Source organism: Cuculus canorus, chromosome 2 (genome assembly GCF_017976375.1).
Source record: "Cuculus canorus isolate bCucCan1 chromosome 2, bCucCan1.pri, whole genome shotgun sequence".
Lineage (NCBI taxonomy): Eukaryota > Metazoa > Chordata > Aves > Cuculiformes > Cuculidae > Cuculus > Cuculus canorus.
Genome location: NC_071402.1, coordinates 36880810 through 36902775, shown reverse-complemented (window position 1 = coordinate 36902775; position 21966 = coordinate 36880810). Strand labels below are relative to the sequence as shown.

Below are 21966 nucleotides of genomic sequence, written 5' to 3'. Positions count from 1 at the left end.
GAATTTGTATTCCTTTTATAACTGGTGAAAATGATCACACAGCTCCTAAATGACAAATCCAAACAACATGAGGCATCATCAAACTTTAATCTTTACTTGTCTTCCCTTGCTTGAATATTCTGAATTCTATACATTTGTAGGTGCTACAGGAGTTTACCACAGTAAAATGATGAAGGAGAAGAATACATACATATCAAGAAAAGATTCTTATTTAAAATCATGTCATCTTGTGAGCTAGAACTCTGTGATTTTGGAAGATGAATGGATGGGGTTTTGTTTTGGTTTATTTTTTCATAACTATCTTCCTTCTTGGCAAGTTGTAACATATTAAAATCCACGGTAATACACACTTGTTTTCATTTCGGAAAGCATTCATTGAAGGAGGAAAGAGTAACTAATGTAATTAATAACAAAATATATTATCATTAACTGCAAAGCAGTTATATACAGTAGTTACTGTCCCTTTCAGTAACCCAGTGTTTCTGTTGGATTTTCTCCCTAAGTACCACTGGAGGATACACATTAATTCCCTGCCTTGGGCTGTTAGCAAGATTTAAATCTACACATACAGTTCCTATTAAGAACATATCAACTTCTAATATTAATAAATAACCAAGGGCTTAATAGCTATTAATTACAAATACACTTCTAATAGGTATTATGTCTACAGATAGTAGAATGCTTCATTATATTTGAATTACCTCAAGAAAAACTAGATGGAAATATCTAAAGCCTGCAAAAATTCTATCCTACCAAAAGAAAAAATCCAAACTACATCTCCTTTAACACTATTTATTCTACAAGTTCTGTTAATTTTTAAGTTGTAAAGTACCCTTTTACACTGAAGACAAGAAAGATTTTTGAAAACATTCATGTTGAGCTATTTCAAAGAGAAAACATATTTCGACTTATTCATGACTAAGACATTTAATATATTTGCCATTACTGCATGCTATTATATTTGACATAAATAGATCAAAACCAGAGCCAGTGTTTAGATCAAATGTTTTATACATCAAATCACTACAAATGAGTAAAGACATAGGAACATTCAGTTACATGACGCAAAGTATGTTTATAATGGGAACTGGCCATCACAAACTTTTCCGCTCTGTTGTAAGCAAATTATGTTAACACTCCATAAAGATAAACGGAGGGAGCCAGTCTCTCTTAGTAGAGCCTGTTTGGGCCCATATTCTTGTACAATTTTTATCAAATGCTTCATTAATCTATAAAGAACCTAACCTTGTGAGAATGTCCAAAGGCTAAACTAATTCTCATCAGTACCAAAGTAGCAGGGCTGCCACTTGTAGGCAAATCCCAGTTTTCTATCTGTTTGTTCAATCAGTGCTACAAAACCTCTATTTCTATTTTGTGAACACTGATGTTTAAGTTCTTATTAGCAGAGAAAATTTCAAGGAAAAAAAAAGTCAATCTAACAGGCAATCTTTCCACCTTCAGCATTTTGTCATCATGCCAATATTTCAATGAGAATATTAAGCGAAATGAAACAAAAATCATGCCGTGAACCAGAAAACAAACCCTAAATACAGTATTACAGAGACGTACCAGACACAGGACATTATCTAAAACATAAATGGATAATGACCTACAGCCAACTTCTGGAAGCCAACTTTATTGCAAACAAATACATACTTCTCCTTCCCCACTAATTCCTTGCCATTTTTAAGCATCAAATAGCACTTTATCTGAAAAAAACCCATTTTTAAATGTAAATAATAACTCAGAAATCGGTTTAAACTAAGTATACTTTTCACCTATCCTACATCACAACACATTTACATCAAACTCTTGCAAGTGTTAAAAATATTTTATTATTTTGCCAGCTTACCAGTTTTTCTTTTGCCTCAGAAGGAGATCCAGAGCCAAACTCTCCACTGACTGGTCGCCAAGTCAGCAGCCTTGAAAACACAAAATTTAGGAAGTTTGAAATAGAAACCAGAACCAATATACTAAAAAGCCCACTTCAACACGGTGAGGGGTTTCTTTGTTTTAATTTAAATTAATGGAAGCCAAACACAAAAAGAGTTAGATATACTTATATAAACAAATAAACTAAATTCAGTTTTAAGTATATATTTTATTCTTTCCAACATACTGAAAAAATATAAGTATTGTGTTTTACGAACCTCACCATTTCCGCCAATTGCCTTGGACAGACAACTGGATTATGTGCAGGTGGATTACTTTTTCTCAGAAATATTGGATTTAGTTTTAGGTAGTGCTGTAGTGCCATTAGTGGGCCTTGTTCTCTCACACTGCCTCAAGCTTTACCTGGAATAAGGAATGAATCTACCCTAGGACAAATCAGCGTGAATATCTGGATGTTCTGCATTCTGTTTGGGATGTGTTCCAGTATTGGGGCTCTATTTCCACTTAGGATTCAACATTTCCATTTAGGATTCATTGCTGTTATGAGGTACCAAGTCACTCACCACACTTCTGATCTCTTCCCTGATGTTTTCCAATAGCACGTTGCTCTCATGAGGATCTTTGCCACTAAGAAATTTCTACATTAATTGTAACTTATTGAGGCTGTCTGTGCCTGCTAAGAATTGAGGGAAATCGAATGAAATTACCTTAGTGGTCCCATCACCTCTTGTTCTATCAAATCTATTGCTACAAAGTAAGATTAAAGTTATTTGTCACTGTTAAGATCTCAAACTATTTAGCCTCGATCTGTGTGAGGCAATGCTTGATGGACTTTTGTGTCTGCATATCCCAAGTGAGATTTTTCCCACTGTGTTAAGGATCCTAAATTAACAAATCACTGATCTCCTAAAGACCATATGACTAGAAAAACAAATTGGATGTAAAAAACCAGAAAATCTTGAGGCATGTCATGAGACACCAAATCAAGTAGAGCAGAGAACTGAATTGATTCTTGAAAGCTACCAGGACACAAATTAAAGATCATTCTGGATTAGAGGTTGTTAAACACAGCGTAATATTTTTTCGGGCTATGAAGTCTTAAACTTTCACGTGCCAAAGGAGGTATCGGAATAACAAGCCATTATGAGCCAGCAGAGGCCAGATCATCGTAAATTGTGTAAGGAACCAATTTTAACTCGTAGGACAAGAGGGCATTCACCCTGGCTTTTACAGCACCAGCAAGTCGAGACTTCTTCTCATGAAGCTTCAGAAAATTTCAATTAAAAAGCCATAAACAGAATAGAAGTTAAATAAAAAGAAGAATCAAGGAAACAATAGGGTTGGATAAGCAAACAGTGAGGTGGATTGAAAACTGGCTGAACAGCCAAGCCAAGAGGGTGGTGATGAGTGGTGTAAAGTCTATTCAGAGGCCAGCAACTAGCGATATACCCCAGTGGTCCAAACTGGGTCCATATCTTCATTAATGATCTAGATGACAAGGCAGAGTGGATCCTTGGCAAGTCTGTTGATGACACCTAAATGGGAGAAGTGGCTGATAGTGGCACCTGAGAGTCACGCTGTCGCCCAAAGAGACCTTGACAGGCTGGAGAAATGGGCTGACGGGAACCTCATGCATTTCAAAACCGGGAAGTGTAAAGTTCCCCACCTGGAAAGGAACACTCCCAGGCACCAGTATATGCTGGCAGCCATGCAGCTGGAAAACAGCTTTGCAGAGAAGGCCTCGAATGTCCTGGTGGACACCAAGTTGGACATCAGTTAGTAATGCACTCCTTGCTGCAAAGAAAGCAAACGGTATCGTGACCTGCATGAGGAGAGTTGCCAGCAGGTGGGGGGAGGTGATCCCGTCCCACTACTCAGCACTGTGTCCAGTCCTGGGCTTGTCAGTGTGAGACATGGAGGTACTGGACCCAGTCCAGCAAAAGGCTGCAAAGATGATTAAAGGCCTGGAGTATCTGCTATGTGGAAAGGCTGAGAGACCTGGGATTGTTCAGTTTGGAGAAGAGAAGGCTCAGGGTGGTCTCATCAATATTTATAAATACCTGAAAGGAGAGTGCAAAGAGGACGGAGCCAGGCTCTTTTCAGTGGTGCCCAGTGCCAGGACCAGAGGCAATGGGCACAAATCGAAATACAACAGTTTGTCTCTGAACATCAGGAGATTTCTTCCCTGTGAAGGTGACTGAGCACAGGTACTGGCTGGCCATGGACACTGCAGAGCTTGCTTCCCTGGAGATACTAAAAAGTTAGGACATGGTCCTGGGGAAACTGCTCCAGGCTGCTGTGCTTGGGCAGTGATAGACAATCTCCAGAGCCCCTTCCAACCTCAGCCATTCTGTGTGATTCTGTGCTACTATCTTCAGCTATCAACACCTCAATGATTTTATGGAGGCTTGGCAGGAGTACAGTTTGGGTTTTTTCTAGTAAGTGATCCTAGCTGAAATCAGTAGCTGAATAAATACTCCAGTACTAAGTTTTCCAAACAAGGAAATAATAAAATCATCTCTCTTTGCCAAAAGATAACTTGCCAAGAAGTAGCAGAGGCCAGTACTGCAACTAAAAACACCAGCAGCCAAAACTCCAACTCTTAAATTGAAGAACTTACACAATACCTGAAAGATGTTTTGTATGAATGTTAAAAAAGAACAGATGCAATCCTACCTGATCAGATTAATAAAAACCTCTGCCAGAAGATACTTTATGCCAGAGATTCATACCACCTGACTATTTCAAGACAATTTGCAGTAAAGCACTTGCCCATTAAACTTTCATATATACCACTGCGTGATTTGTCTCTGTCTTCATTTCAATGTTTTCAACCAAGAAATACAAATATGAAATGCCAGTCGTACCAGGAGTCACTGGAGAAGAATCAGATCCCACAAAAGGAAAAGGAAAAAGAGGAGGGGCTTTACAGAAGTAAAAAGAAGTATCCTCTGAGTGCTCAGAAAGAAAAAATGCATGCAAAGTCTCCATTAAAAATATGAAAGAATTGTCTGTCTACTGTTCAGAATTTTTTTCTTACCCACCTAGAAAGCTTCAGCTTTAATCAAAATGGTCGAAGTGAAATAATGTTTCAAGCAGTTTTGTATCATCCAACAGTTGTTTGGAGAAGAGCAGGTGTACTTTCACGACAGGAAACAGGACTGATTATATATGCTTGGGGGATTACTCATACATAAAATCCAAGTAAGATTTACTTTACTCTGCAAAAGTTAGGAACGTCCCAGAAATATAAAAAGAAATAACATAATGAAGTTCTCAAAGAAGTCTTAGAAAGACTAAAAAAAAGGAAATGGGAAGTAAAGATCGGAAAGCTAAAGAAGACATCAACTACCCTCCTAAGAAAAATAACACATTTGCAAAGCAGCAGTGCTATAGGGAATAATGCACAGATTTCAAAGCAGATCTAGCTAAATGCAACAAAGTATTTTGAATGTGTCTAAAGATTAAGATATCCTAAATGCTTCTCCAGAAAGGTTTCTAATATTCAACTATGAGAATACCCAGCAATCTAAGTTTTGATCACACATGGAAACCAAAGCAAATGTTTTGCTAGTATTTGCTTCAATATTTTTCAAAGTATGAGACACAGTAAATTAGGTCTAATTGAACTGGACTTTCACATCCAGATATCTGGTTTCAAATTTTATTTTTGGCGGCTACCAACATAAAAAAAAAAAAAAAAGTTTTTAGCTTTAATTTAGTATTATTTTTTGGATGCATTAAATTCATATCTACTCACATAGAAAAGTAAGTGAGGTAGTGGCTTACAGATTAATTTACACATTAACTTCATCTTTTAAGCACAAATGAAGCTCTCTTACAGAGGTGTTTGATAGATAACTCTATAATTAAAGAAAGACTGATGGACAGAAAGTTCCCTTTTGCTTCAGGTGTCTTCAGGCCTAAACTAGGTGATACCCAGAAACAAAGGCTAGGAACTAGGTGACAGACATAGGAGAAGTACTAATCCAACAGTTCGACATCAAGACTATCAGATTTGAAAACAAATAATGCTGCATCTCACTATTGTCAGGGTAGGGGGTATCATGTATATATATATAAGACACAATTCAGAATGGTATAGTCTTGTTCCAAGACAATCCACATAAGTTATAAACATGAAAGGAAAGACAGTTACAAAATATGCAAGATAATTTTCACTGAAAGATTAGGATTCATAGAACTATGATGGAAGTTAACTGTCGACCACAGAGACTTAAATCTCTAGGACTGTAGCAGTATTTTAGCTCATATTCTGTGGAAAAAGCTTCACATGTAATTAAAAATTGCAGTCTGCCTATCAATAGCATCCTTCTACATACAAAGAAAATGACCAAAAAGTCAGATAGCACTTTTTAACAGTTTAAAATTGAATCAAGTTACAGACTTGTTTTTTTTTTTCTCTCTAATCTCTATAGGGTATTTCTAGTATTTAACAGTTTACCATCTATAACGCAGGACAAGTACATCTAGCATCTAATTTACGATTATGTTTGAAGACAGACTGTTCTGTTCAGTCCATTATCATCTAAAAAGCCTTACAAAGCAAAACATAACAGCTTTTGTTCACCCTAATGATTAGATATCTAGTAGTTTGAAATCAGTAAGTCATGTAGTTAAGCTACTTCACAAAGTATAAGTATTAACAGTCATCTTACGCGTGAGGGATTGTAGTTTTGAAAATATCCAGCATGCAAGTACAAGTTTTATCCCAGATTTCTAGGGTAAACTTTTCACCATTTAGGATGACGACATTCTCCAAACAATTTGTACCGGATCGTGCCAGTTGTTCATTGTCTGGAAAAGACAAACAGTGCATTTGTTTATTCACACTCAACACAGTAAGATGTTAACACTGTTTAACGTAATTTGGTATAGTCCTACCTTGCTGCACACACCAGTACAGCTGTGCAAATATGTCATCCAAAAGAACATCACTAAGTACTTCTAAATATTGTGTGAATACATCACATATTGCATAAAGTGCATGGTTGCAAGTAGTCGTCATCCATTCAGCTTTCTAGGAGGGAAGGAAAAAAGAAGTTACAGCCTTGTTCAAGGCTAAACTTTTAGGATATACATCCCTGAAGACAGACGGATATGTACATATACATATATTTACTCAATCTGAATTGCTTTACAGTGATATGCAATTCCTTTCTATATCTCAAAACTCCCAAAACTTGGAGGTGCAACTTCTGTTTTGCTAACGGGCAGCTTTAGGAAACTACTGAAACAATCAATGATTCTCAGAGACCAGATTATACCACTGACAAGTACTCACCATCATATATGACACTGAGTTTGAAATTATGCTTAGTGTCTACCCTAGCACAGTAGTTTAACAGCAGGCTATGTTTGCTGTGCATCTCCCCAGTATTCCCAGAGAATAAAAACTTAGAAAGTGAGACATATCCTCCAGTCACACAGAGCCTCCCAAACAGTTGGCAATTTTGATTAAACATCTCTTGCTAATTTAAACATAATTATTCCTGTTTAACTTCCTTGTTAGGATAATACCTGTTCTGGGTTTGGTTGGTCAAAAGGGTTCAGTGAAAGCTCAGCACTGAGGTTTTTTTGTTGACTTTTTTTCATTTTTTCCTGGCCTTCAAGAAGTTTTGAACTAGCAGAACTTATTTTCTTCTAATTGTGACTTCACTCCTCATAACAAGCTTTATTCCATTGAGCTTGTTGCCATGAAATAATGTACCAGATTCAAAACATCATCTCTAAAGGCTGCATTTCTCCTTACAAGGCCTAAATACATTGCATTTTACACTACTGCTCGCAGTGCAAACTAGTGGTCCTCTTAAACACATAGCTTAAAAAATGACAAGAGTGGCAATACCTCCAACAGAATGCTAATAAAACAGAATAAGGCTACTAAAACCACAGGTCAATTGTGCAAGTCCTGAGGTTTGCCTTGCATTACTTGATAAGCTGTATTCTACTGTAACTACAGATCTCATGTAAATTCTCTTCTCCCACTTTGTTCACCTCAGTTTGCTGTTCTGGTAGTTTCATGTTGTCAAATATCCTAAAGACAATCCGAAATAAATCTTGCCACCAGTGTTTTTCATAAGTGTGGCCATATGTCTTCATTATTTCAAACATTACCGTTAAGCCCCTGAAATCAAGAACGAACAACATATATTAAGGATTATAAGAAAGACACACACGAGACCAAGTACGTCCCACCGCAATAGCAACAACAAACTCAAATACTGTTAAGAAGATTACACATTGATCTGGGAAGGGTGTGCATCAGTTACAACATTACACTAATATTAAGCAGAAAATCAGTTTGTTTGGAAAGCACTTAAAAGGCACAGGCAACAGCCAGAAAATACTTTTGATAACTGTGGTAATTTCAAACAAAAATAGGAAAATAACTTCTTTACAAAGGATCACAAAAATAAAGGAACAAGCATTTCCAAGAGATAGAAGTCTACAAATGAGTATTTGTCTTCATTGGCTACAAAGAGAGTCCAGATACGCAGCTTACATGTAGATGTGTCAATGTAAAATGATCCATATACAATCTCTCATATTTAGCACAAGAACTGCAACAGGATACACTTTTTAAGGGAAAAAGCCATAACCAAGAAAAATAGACAGGTTTTACAGGAAGTCAGAGCAGAGCTTTGTTTTCTTTTCAATCATTTCTGCAATCTTCAACCAGTTAATGAATCTAACTATAAAAACAGTTTTCAAATCCTCAAGGTAAGTATGACTGGCAAGACACAGGAGGACAAGCAGAATTGGGGTTATGAGTTCAATTAAAATAAAATAAAAAAGATTCCAACAGAATTGTGCTGTGGGGGTCTACTAAAACTAAACCCATACATTCCATGCAGCAATTTACATTTGTTTTAAACAGAGCAAAACCAGAAATGTGATATCAGGCTTTGCCAGGTCAGCTACAATAAATCACTAAAATGGAATTAAGTAACAGGGACACATATCATGGAATCAAACACCATACATTTATATTTACTAGTGAACACAGAAGATCAGTACTGCCACCGGAAAAAGATAGAACTGGATATTAATCCAGTTATTTCGAAAAGAAAAGGATTTAATGCATTTTGACCATTTAGAGTGACCTTCCATGTTAAAATAATGCTTGTTTGTCATATGTTAGGAAACTTAAAAGTTGACTTCATATTATTGATATTTCACGGTGTTCTATGTTTAAACTGCCTCCACTCCATCTGACTGCAAGTTGAGCTGAGCTGTTTTAAATAGTTTACAGGTTCTATAATAAACAGAGAACAGTCACTACATTTTAATTTACTTAAGCTTTAATTTATTTTCAAATGAACTATTTAAATAGTTCTTTATCTTTGTGATTTCATGGCTACTGATCCTAAACAGGCACTGAAAATACATTTTGTCAGAGACTGATTTTTGTTACTCTAAGTGATAAATGTTATGGGGAGATCCTAAGTCCTACCCTAGCAATCCCTGGACTGTCTAGATTGGACCACGACAATTGGAATATTTGGCTTTATGAAAATGTAATACTATTCTACTTAGCACATAACTTCATTATATATTATAATGGAAAATAAAAAATTCGTATGTAATGAACACAGGCCTAATTTCTACACCCCAACATTTATTTGAAAGGTGTTTTGGAAAAGCTTGGTGTTCCCAAAGCAATATCACCTAAATTAAATGCATAAGACATTTTAGACTGGTTATATTTACTAAGAAACTTGTTTGCATGTTAAATGTGTAAAGTAAGCCTTTTAAAATTTGAATTACAAATACTGACTGTTACCTGGTTCTTACATCTAATTTGCATCTATTGATGATACAGGACAACTCAAACAGAATCGGGAACCATCCTCGCACCCACACTCTGTCTTCAGGAGCAACATTCATATCATCACTTGTGTACTCCTTGAACGCCTTTGGAAGCAAACACAGGGTTATACAGAGTTGTAATAGTTAAGTTTTTTCAAAATAAAACACAATTTGGATTGGAAATAACAATCTCTGCTGTACTAGTATTACACCCTGACGCTTCAGGTGAGCTTGCAATCAAAATAATACTACTGAGAAGGTTAAGTGTTCTTCAAAGTAATGATTGGTATATTATGAAAAATAAACTCAAAAAATAAACAAGATGATACAGTCAAGCATTGTTTTTTTTCCCACAGTTCAGACTGAGTCTCCTACTGACCTTTTATAGAGACAGCACTGAAAGTGAGGATCTACCATAATATTTTGAGGGTATCAAGCATTTGTGCTTATGTCATTATCCATTCTTCACACATTTCTCAATAGAGAGCAGGTCCTGAGAAATGCTGGTCTCCAGCAGCTCTCAGGAAAGCCAGTCACCAGCTGAACCAGGTAGATTAGGAGTGAGAGGGAGAAACAATAATAAAAAAAAAATCGCTGGTGTTTTCAACATCTGTGGCATTTTATACCCCTATTGCTTCTGAATAACGTTTCTCATTCACATCTGAAACTTGAAGGTTAGAGTGAGTAATTTTTTCTTTATCAAAGGCATTGTTGATTAAAGGACTTGTAGTTTAGTTAATACAGACTATACCTGAGGTCTATCAGATACATATTTTGCACAGTGGCGAATGAGGCGGATCGCTTCCATACTGGTATCTGGAAATGCTGCATTGCAGGCAAATTCAGACAAGCACTTTACTGCATCCTGGAAAGAATCTATGGTTGCTGGGAAGTGTTTTTCAAACACAATTGCTGGGAGAGAAGTGTGAACAGAAGAAAAAAAGTGTCATGCTTTAAAATCTATTAATTCTAACAGGTACTGATTCTAACTGAAGTCATGAGAGACTGGTTCATTGATGGTGCTGTCAAATGCTCAAGTAGTAATAAAAACAAAAAAATAAATGCTCAACTGAAAAAATAAATCAGCTAGAGGGCATTCTATTTTCACAGTAAATAAGTGTCTGAAGTAAATCAAGGCAGAATCTAGTCTAAAGGAGGGAAATATTACAGTTAAGCAAGAACAGAGCAATAGGCTTACTGCTTAATACTAGCCTGTGCGACTGGAACTTAAGAGGGCTATGTAAAGCATGAAGTTACATCTACAAAAGGACTTCTTTCAGCAATACAGTCCTGTTGCCTTGATTTTAAATTGTCACTGTTGAAAAAAACATTCTCAATCAATGCTGAAAAAGTTTTAGGAACTTGCAGAGGTTGAGACAGAATAAAGAGATCCCTTATGGCACTTAAAGCCTGGGATCCACATTAGAATGGGAAAAAAAAACCCAGAAATCAGAGTGCCACCTAGCTCAGCACTTTCTCCTAAAGGGGGACACGGACAAGCACAATTCGGAAGCAAGGAAAAAGACAGGCAAACAACAAATCAGTAAAATGGCTACACTTTTTTTTTCTGGGGGTGAAAAAATAAAATTCTTCACTTAAATGAAACATACACATTAAGTAAAATTATCTAAGGCTTGACTTGTTTTACTACAGAATGCTACAAATAGATAGCTCGGGTGTTTTTTTAAAGGCATAAAGGAAGACAGATAACTATAATCTCATTGAGTTATTTGTATATTTTCCCAGAGGATTGGCTGAAAAGTGTAAAACACTGGTTCTATAGCATGAAAGTACCCTTTGCTATGCTGGCTGTAGGGCCAATAGATAAACAAAGGTTCAGTCTCTGGGGTCACATACACTTTCATGATGCCTGAATATAGTTAATACTCACTGACAATGTGTCCTGTAGTCTGGAATGCAAGTTCCACTATACTTTCATCCTGATCTGAGGCTGCCAGATGAAACACGGAAAAAATGTTTTTCCAGCCAGAGCGAATGTTAGCAGCCTGGGAATTTACCATCTGTGCAATACACCGTACAACCATGTCTCGAATAGTAGGAGACCTACATTAAGATAATAAGCAACAATTGATTAAACTAAATTACGTAATCAACAAAAATAGTATAGTTCTGCAGCAACTGATTTTACAAAAGCAATTTGAAACATTGATTGCAAAAGTTGCTGCTCATGATCCCAGAAGATTCAGTTAATTTTGTCATTACCTGTTCCTCTTCATGATATGTTCAAATGGTCTTAGGAAGTCCTTCTGAAATCGGAAGTTAGCAAGTTCTCCTTTTTCTAAGAACTTCATTGATAATTGTCTTAATGAGTCTACTGCAAAAATAGCTACATCTTCATTGGGATTGCAGCCAACCTGGTAACACAGAACAGAAATGCTTGGTAAGCTTGCGTCAGGATTTTTATGGTATCAGCCCAAGCTGCCTTTGCATTTGGTAATGGAAAACTAAGCAGTACTGGAAATATAACAAAATTAAAGAGTAGCCAATTCCAAAAACCACATTGGTGATGCAGTACTACACTCTCTAACCAATTCCTGCTACTTTCTGAATTTTATATCCTAACATTTAACATTTTATAAGAATAACCAAGCTGTCTTGAAAAACTTCAACAAGTTGTATTAAAAATGCATGTCAAACATTCATCTGATAAACAATCAAAATAGACTTGAACAGAAAACAACCTCTTATGTCAAGCTTCATAACAGATCCCCCAAAAATAAAATATATAACTAAAGGCAGCCAGTTCTACAGCCTGGTCACGATAGATAAATCAATCAATCAATCAATGAGTCAATCAATCAGTCAATCAATCAATCCTGCTCTTACATTTATTATATTGTGTACCTCTGCCTTCTCAAAGGCCTTTCCAGCTTCACAAGTTTTGTTGTGTTTTAAGCAACTTATACAGAATGACAGAAAATCCAGTAAAATTCACATGAGCACATGATTTTCCAACAAATCTCTAAATAAAATGTATTTCTATTGGTCAAGGAGTGTGCAGTATAATCATTAACAGGGGTACCTTATTAAAATGATCTCCAATAACTTCCCAGATTCTAGACCACTGTAGCCTTATCCGGCCCATGTTGTAGTAAGAAATCTCTACTATCTTCTGCAGACTAAACATTCGAGGGTGGGTAGCAGACAGCAGTTCATCCATAGATACAGCACAAAGCCACCGAACAAAATCCACTGTTAAGTGACCACAGATTTTAATGTAGTATTTTTCCAAGGTTTAAGACAAAGCTGCTTTGTAATTTACAGAGGGGGTGGGGAAAAGATAAAACCTACCAATAGCATTTCCATCCAACCTTGTAGATCCCGTAAATATTCTGTAAAGTACAGTTCAAGGCATTGTTACTATTTATTAAACATATCTTCAAGACAGTTAAAAATATATAGACACCAAGTGACTAATTCTACATTATTAAAAAACAATGGTAATTGTAGAAAAATACTGAGCTTTGACAATAAAATCTTAACTATTTCAATTATTTCTAATATTTAAAAATCCGATAAGGATCTGTAGAGGCTGGGAGGTGAGCATTGTTTCTAATACTATCTGCTCACCGACAGTGACTGACGAATCATGTCGGTAGTTTATAAACTATTCAGCACTATTCCAAATACAGATGTCAAACTTCACCAGGGTGCAAAATTCCTATTTGCCATGAGGAATAGATACTTGAAATACTTCCCATTCTGAAGCGGGGAGAAATACCACAAACCTAAAGAGCTATTATGTTTGACATTAAGCCCCTACTTTGCTTTATGTAATTTTATGCAAGGCAGCTTTCACCAAACCGACATCGATCTTGCTGCCTGTACTCAATCACAGAAATGCCTGTAAGCCTTCAGAATGACACAACTTTGTTACTGTCAATTTTGATAACTATTATGAAAATCATGTTTTTTCGTTTATTTGCTGAGAAAGCAAGATCCATTAACATTCCAGTACGATCAGTACTTTGCAACATAAACAGAGAATATTTCTGTATTAATTCCGTTATGATAAACATGATTCATAGAAAGGAAGATTGCAATAATAATTTTGGCAACTTCAGGCAACATCCACCTAATTTAGAGGAAAGCAGAGAGTCAGTAATTACACTTAAAAGAAAAAGGTTATGTCAAGAACGCTCCCTGCACTAATAAAAAGTAAGATTTTCTATAAGTTACTACAGTACAGCAGTTTTCATTCTGCAACTTTTATATCAGTAAAAAGGCTTCTTGTCTATTTTTTCTTCTGTTCCTTCTTGCAAAAATACTTCTCCATAAAAATGAAAAAACCCACAGAACAAAAGCACTTTAATATGGTAATACTTAGGTAGCTTTTCCAAATAGCAGTGAACTAATACTGTCCTATTATTAGTACAGGGTAGTCAAATATTGCTTAACAAGCCTGAGGTGGCAATAACAAATTCAGTACAATACCTGTCTACAGCAACGACAACACTTTGGGAGCTAGTTTCACCAATGGATTCCTGAATACTTGCTATCTGCTTCCAATCCACGTTTCCACCAACTACAGAGAATAAAATTTGAAAAATGGGTAAGAGACAACATAGAAATGGCTGGGAAGAAAGAGGAAGAGAAGTTGTGCCACTTCAAATAAATAAATTTTTAATTCATGAAAAAGAAGTACATTATTGATTTTCCTTGCACAAGCTGGGCATCTCAGTGAAAAGTTGCATGCTGGTCTAAGTCCCAATTCTCTAAATTGTCTATCCATGTATAAACTATGTTAGTCCCAGAAAACTGTCCACATCAGAAAAAACTGCAGGAATAGAAAAAAATTCAAAAGCACAAGAACCACCTTTTCATCCTCCAATGGACTTCAGTAATCCTGCTACTGAAAATATATATAGTAGAGGATACAACATATGATAGAGGGTATCACACAGAGAACTTTTTACACTCTATTAGTTGCAAGTAAATCCATCCTGATAAGTTTTCTTTCCAATCATTCAGAGGGAAGAGCTCCCATCACAACTCCATCTTAAAGCTGTATCTCAAGTACAACAAAATTATCACCTAAGAGAGATAAAAATTTGTAAATAAAAATAGCAATGCTTATTTTGGTTTTATTAAACTGCAACTCGCACCTGGGAAAGCTCATGTTAAGAAAAAGCTAACTTCACAGCAAGCAAATATCTGAAATTTCTGGCAGTCTCTAAGCCCCTCTCCACCACCTTCAAAAAAAAAAAAAAGAGCAGGAATCTTTCAATCATTCCGGGTAACTCCACCTACCCTGTATTTAGGGTCTTTTTAATTCCTTAGGCAGCCTACTGGCAAGATAAAGGAGAACAGCAGACTGAAAGAAAAGCAGTTCTGTTCTCAGAGCTCTGCAGAGATGAAAAGTTCTCATGTTTCAGATTGTCTCTGAGCCTTGCTGTGCTCCACACTTGGAGGCGACTGGAGATGACTGGCTGTCAAATCTAGATAAACTGACCCACATGGAATATTTTTCTAGGGCATTTATAGAGTAACCTTTCTGCACATACATGCACATATACATAACCTTCTACCAGCGTTTCAGCAACTTATAATACTGTTGGGTTTGATCAAGGCTTCTCTTGTAAGCACACAAGCTGCCACTATCAATTGGTTTGAATCTTGGTGACACGTTGGATAAGAAACATCAGAGAAGCAGCTGTGTGAAGTGAATTTGAAGGGCTGTTTCCTAGAAGTCAGGTAAATTACATAAATTCTGCCAGTTTACAGGACAATTCCCTATTACCACAGGATTTATAATCCATGTTGGAAAACTTAAACATCATATTCCAATAGTTATGAGATCTTTTACAGTGAAACAGAGTCACCTATAAAAATCTGCTTTACAAAAACCTGATTCCTCAGATTCCCATTGTCCAGCAAGGACTTCTGGTTATGCAAGAAGTACACTTTAGCTACGATCTACTCACAGCAGGAGGCTTTGTCTTCCAACTTTGTGAAGAGAAACTAGAGTAGAAGAAAGCTGAACTTCATAGTAACAGCTCCAAGTAAGAAAACAACCCTACCAAAGAAGCAAAGGAACTGATGCTTATTCATTTACATTTACAACCCACATGCTTGTGATGCCTTTAACTTTCAAGTAAAACAAAAAAAGGGCCACAGCAGGAAAATAATGCAAAAGAGTGATGAAGACATTCAAATGCAGATGCTGGAAGAGTGCACAGCTGAACCTTTGTTCAGGCAGTAAATGAGCAATGGGGTTTTTGGAGGCTTGGTCTGGTTTTGTTTTTTAAAAAGCACAACTTCTAACCTCAGAAAGAAGCTAGAATGCTGCAGCTTACGCTTGTCTGATTTTGCAAACAGGTTTGAAAGACGAAGCTTCTGTATCACCAGGCTGCAACTTCACTTAGTCCAATTAACCCGTTTCCTGTAAATGTGTTTCTATATATGGACATATGCACTATGGGGTCTTCTCAGGAATTTAGGTTTGAAAGTCATAGTTCCAAAGGATACTTCAGAGTGATCACAGAAAGAAAATTAAAGTATCTGCAACACAGGATTTGTGGAGAAGAGTGAAAAAACTAACACAGTGTAGCAAATGACTACGTTCTACCAACCCCTAAGCGCACAAAATCTGAATTCTTTTGAGTTGGGCATCTTTCCGTATGACTCTAGTGACATTATGGAAAAGGAAGGAGAAAAGGAAGGAGAGAGGGGGGAAAAAGAAAGAAAGGGAGGGGGGGAACAAAGCAGAGAAGGGGGAAAAAATGAAGGACAGAAGAGGGAGAAAATGGAGAGAAGGGGGGGAAAACGAAGGAGAGAGGAGGAAAAGAAAAAGGTTAAGTTTCCCTATGTACACTGTAAAAAGCATTCCAGAAGTTCAATTCAGAGTGAAGCATTTCATGCATGTGGGCACAGACTCTTTACCTTTGAAACACAGTTGACAGAGCAGAAAAAAAGTCTTTATCCAGCTGGTGAGCTGGATCTACACCAACAACTAGCAAATTGATTTATGACACCTCACTACAGTTTACATTCTTGAGCTCTCAGGACTTAAAATTTTTAAAGACCAGTCACTTCAGCATAGAGAAACTGCCGACATTTGGAAACAGCAAAGCTGGATAGGTCATCAGGGAACACTAAACTGGAAGATGCATATTAAAAGGGCAGGAAGAACTCAGTATATGAGATGTTGGCACACATCTTAATTTCCGGGCATAAGGTTTCCCTTCGGTAGCTCTTGGCAAGGTGAGGGGAGTACACAGAGGCAGGAGAGCTAAAGGAGAACACAATGGAAAGAAACGGACTGACTGCAGAATACAAAATCTGTCTGAGGAGAACACAAAGCTAGATGATCGGGACTAACTGAGGGCTAAGATCAGGGAAACTAGTAAAATAATCATTGCTTCTCAAAAACCAAAAAGTTACATGAAAAAATTGAGGGAACACAAAGCTTTTGCTCAGTTGTGGGAAGTTGTTGAAAACACAAGAGATACTGAGCAACAAACTAAAACTGAAACTTTGTAACAGTCAAGTGGAACTATATAAGCTCCTTGATGCTTTGTATAATTTCCCAATACCCTACAACCCTAGGTCTTTAACAGTTTTCCAATGTAAGTAAATAAATCACTCAATTTTTTAAAGACAATTTAAGGTAAGACTGGTATACTTTTCTAGGAGGACAGGAAACAACAGCTCATTTACAGAGTAGATTTTGGTTTTCAGGCCAACCTAAAAAAGGCACTTATTCAGTACTAAAGTAACCACAAGAGGGGGAAATACAATTTCAGAATTTAAGCTAATCTCATCTCCCACTTGGTTTGAATACTGCATATTTCTCATGAAGTTTCATAAGAGGATGCTTAACCTACACATGCTAACTTGTCTGTTTGGTAAAATACTTTGCACGCTAACATTGCAGTATTATTAAGTCTGGTCATACCATCAGCAATACAGTCTTACTTTGCCAGCTATATTTTATTAGAAATGAATAATGTATCATTTTCTTATATTTCCCGCTCTCCCAACCTAGTAATAAAAAAATAAAACCCATCCAGAAGTAGCAACAGGTCCTTTTCAAAGCCAAAGCCAATTTTACAAATTTTACTTCGTGTTCTTGTCTCCAAATCTTAACAGTCAACAGTATCAAAAACAAAGAACAAACTTTGTCAAAACAAGGGATAAATCCATCTGAACAAAGCCAGCTAAACAAAATACTTCATATCTGCATTACTTACCCAGTCCCAGCCCCACAAATTCATCAGGTGCCTGATCTTTTGTTCCAGTGAAAGAACCTTCCCTGCCACGGACTGTCCCTGAGATGTAGCGGGGTTTTACTCCAGTTCCTATTAACTGTGCCAGTTCAAGTTGACTGATGCATTTCAGAATCTATTCCAGAGAATAAAGAAGTGCTTTATCAACAAAAAGCAGTTTGAAATAGCAATAAATCAATCACTCAATCAATTAATCTTTGGGCAGATCTAAGTATTGAAGGACAAGCATTTCTGTCCTTCTGCCTAAAATGAACATTAATTTAACTACTATTGGATTAGTCTCCGGCAATTTTATTTCACATTTGGACACGTTTTGCTACTTTAATTGGCTACACAATATACAATTCTACATGGTGTATGTACAAAAGTATATACTTGGCACTTCTTTAAAAAAAACACGGTACTTATGCACAAACAAGAACTCTACTGTGTTCAAAATCAGTACACGTGCTTTCATGCAGTTTAAGTACAAATAGCTCTTGTACCTCATGCCAGGAATTTCCTAAATAGTTTCCATCCGTATGAGCCACCGTGATGAGAGTTTTAATTGTGTCAATATTCTTCTGCTTCATTTCAGTAATACCAGAACTCACTGTGAGTAATGTAAATCTTGCTAACGCTTGGACATAGGCATCTCTTTCAAGCTATAAATGGGAGAAAAAAACCCAAACAAATAAAATTGCCTTGTAAGTATTTTCTGTTTCTTGTTCTTAGTACAATCTGTGTGATTTCAACAACTACATAGCTTACGCTATTCTTCCTAGAATTTACAAAGTATTCTACATAGTGAAAATATCTCATGTTCTTCTGTAGAAAGCTGTGCGATAAAATCAGGCTCCCTCTATTTAGGAACATGAAAGGTAAAGTCTGACAGCATAGAACATATAGCTGGTTGTTTGGTTTCTTGTTTGGTTGACTTACATTTTGAGGGGTCTTTTGGGGGAAACTGGATGCTGTTTCAGAAGAATTGTGGCTTCTTAGCTAAACTTTTAATATTCTTGTACTATGAAAATGCTGCCTTAGGAGACTAAAGTTGCAGGATTTTTATTTTTTTTTGGCAACAGAATCTATATAAGATATGTAAAAGGAATGTTTTGCCAGGTCCTCTATTCAAAGCATATTTGATTTAACCTGCATCACTTAGAGCACCTCAGAACCTTGCAGGGTGAGACTGTCATGGGTGGGTAAACAGCAAGTGACCTATCATCCAGGCAGATGAAATCAGTATCACAAAAAAGAGTGTTCCACATGTAGTTACCTGATTTTTATGTATATGGAATCTATAAACAGCAAAGGAAACTCCTCAGATCTCATATGAACTGATTAGAATGGTATAAAGGGGATTACAGCTGAGCTCACTAGTGCGTTTTACTCTCTTGTTGTGTATGATCCGAAGGCCATGAAGTGAAATGGTTGTACATCAGGGAAACAACTGCTGACTATGATATATGCTTAACTGTTTGCACATTTAAGACTATTTTGAAATTAAAAATTCATTGAGCATATAATAAAACCAAATATAAAATATTTTAGCTAAAAAACCCAGGAAGGATGTCTGTTTCATAGAGAAAATATGAACACCCCAACCGTAGCCAATGATAGAAGGGATGGATTCTCAAGAGTCACACGGCATGGCTGCCATGTTCAAAACCACCTACTGCTACAGGGTACATTGGCAAAAGCACAGCAAATGATGCATAAGCATAGAAAAATCGAAGATTCCTGGAAAGAGTACTAAGCAAAAAAGCTTTAGAGTCTATAAAGTGTGTATTTTCTGTAAAAGGAAAAGCTTCCCAGTCGTATCTTCCCTCTCTGTTCCATTGAGGTATTCCCCCTATGCCCTTTTTCTAAGACAAAGTAGAAGACAAAAAACTAAACAATGTGTCCAACAATCAGAATAGAAAAACTGATGATATAAGGAAATTAAGTCCATCCTTTTGATGTGCATCTTGCCCCAGATGCTTAAAGAAAAAAGCCAGACTGTGTGACAGTCTAAGATTAAAAGTATAAATAATTAAAACCAGAATCTTTAATTGAGGTTTTAGAGGTGAACATGCATAGCTTAAACTATACTGTGTGCTTTAGGAATTTTCTTAAAATGTAAAGCCTCTAGCTTCTTCCATCATCTCTCAGGAGGTATTTTCATTCAAAAAATAAAATAGCTGCCCATACCAGTTATGCACAAAAGGAAAACCTGATTCCAACAGAAAAGATCCCAAGGTCAGCTCAGGAATGGGTTTGCCAGTCTCCTTCAAACCACCAGAGCTATCTAGCATCTGAAGTCAGACAACACTGCCATCTAATCAGGACCTTGTGCAATAAAATCATCTTGTAACGTACTGAAATCCACAAACCAGTATTGCTTTTAATGAGATCAACAAAACAGAATTCCCATAAGAAGTCACTTATGGGAATCACTTATATCACTTATATATAAGTATCACTTATATTGAAAATACAAACCCAAGATTTTAAATTTCAGCAAATGAGAAGTGTTATTTTTGAAACAATTTCAGTTCAATCAAGTTTGTCCCAAGCCAATGGAAGGATATGACTGATTCTGGTACGTCCTTGAAGCATGAAGATCTCCAAGCAAACAAGCCCTTGCCCTTCCCACCCGAAGCAAACCACTGCAGGAGTGGGAGCTAACCTCTGGAGCTGCTGAAACTGGTATTTGTACCAGTTCCACTTCTGTAGCTTAGAAACAAAAATAACAGTAATGTGGATTGTGCGGAACAGCTGGAGGCCCCAGGGAAGGCTGCATTAATCAAATTTTTAAGTCTGTTCAGTTGGGGAGATGGGAGGGAAAATGAAGTGGAAAGACAAAGGATGGAAACCTTACACAATCTCAAACTGCCTTTTTGATACAAATCAGAGGTCCCAGTATGCCTTTCTACGTTAGCGATAAGTTATCCAATTTGCTAAACACAGGTGCAAGTGGAGATGGAAGCAAAGCATTCACTATCACATCATAGCTTAACAGCTTTTACTTAGTTTTACAAGGCTGTTGGTTTTTTAGAGTAAGTGGTGTTTTTTTAAATGTTTTCAGTGTACACATGAAACAATGCAACATCAAATATATGAGTTTTGCTTTGCCTCTCTTCAACTATCCCTACAATGGATTTAACAGCAGACCAGCACTACATTTATTAACTAACAGTCTACAATAACATAATAGCACATTCATTACTGATTATTTTGAAATAGGAAGGGGAAAAAAAAGGCTAAAAAAAGCACCTAAGTTTAATCAGAATTACCCTTTGGAGCCAGAGAGCCTGGAATTCTTGGCACTGTGCTAAATGCAAGATACATTCAGGCATTACATCAGGATTGACATTTCCAGTGCCACAACTGTTAAAATGCTATCCAATTATAGAAGTCTCAAATTAGTAAAATCTCCCTGAAGTTGAGAACACTATTTCAAACAGGATTCACAGAGATACTATTTTACTTATGAAACAGAATAGAAAGACTTATTTTACAAAGCATCACAACAAAGCTAAATGGCTTTGTAAGAAAGCTAAAAAGAAAGTACTTTGACAAAAAAGTAGTGAGCTTATGGGGAAACAAAAATTCAGCACATAGGCATGGCAGTAGTTACCACAAAACACCAGGAAAAACAAAGGTCACTTCCAGATGAAGCAGTAATTGCAGAAGCAGGCAACCTCCAGGTATTGCAGAGCACAGCTTCAGCAACAAGGACTCCTAGAGCCCCATTAACATTTGGCTGGTCTCAGTCCTAATTTTTTTTTTACCTGAATGTTGAAAATGCAAGCAATCCTGATTGCACATCGTATACCCTCCAAACAAAGAGAGGCAACTTCTGTGTCATCACAGTCCTGTAGACCCACACTGAACGCAGCTAGAAAAGGTGTCCATGCCAACTGGAAGGTATGGAAAATAAGAGTTACATTAGGAACTCTAAGTACTAGAAGGGAATGTTACAGTTTAAAAATCCTGATGAAAGTGTAAATTCTGTCCTTAATTCACA

The 21966-nt window shown here is 36.7% G+C and overlaps 1 protein-coding gene across 1 annotated transcript in view; it reads right to left on the bottom strand.

The window, feature by feature from the left end:
* The window catches only part of ARFGEF1 (ADP ribosylation factor guanine nucleotide exchange factor 1), a 100926-nt gene that overhangs the window by 6082 nt on the left and 72878 nt on the right, over positions 1-21966 (bottom strand). The window contains exons 20-33 of the mRNA XM_054058097.1: positions 21731-21859; positions 18461-18619; positions 17940-18090; positions 14182-14272; positions 13039-13079; positions 12770-12939; positions 11950-12101; positions 11618-11790; positions 10478-10638; positions 9701-9831; positions 7912-8041; positions 6799-6934; positions 6573-6711; positions 1853-1922 (exon numbers count right to left, since the gene is read on the bottom strand). Of these exons, the coding sequence (XP_053914072.1) occupies positions 1853-1922; positions 6573-6711; positions 6799-6934; positions 7912-8041; positions 9701-9831; positions 10478-10638; positions 11618-11790; positions 11950-12101; positions 12770-12939; positions 13039-13079; positions 14182-14272; positions 17940-18090; positions 18461-18619; positions 21731-21859 (1833 nt within the window). The remainder of the gene's footprint in view (positions 1-1852; positions 1923-6572; positions 6712-6798; positions 6935-7911; positions 8042-9700; positions 9832-10477; positions 10639-11617; positions 11791-11949; positions 12102-12769; positions 12940-13038; positions 13080-14181; positions 14273-17939; positions 18091-18460; positions 18620-21730; positions 21860-21966) is intronic.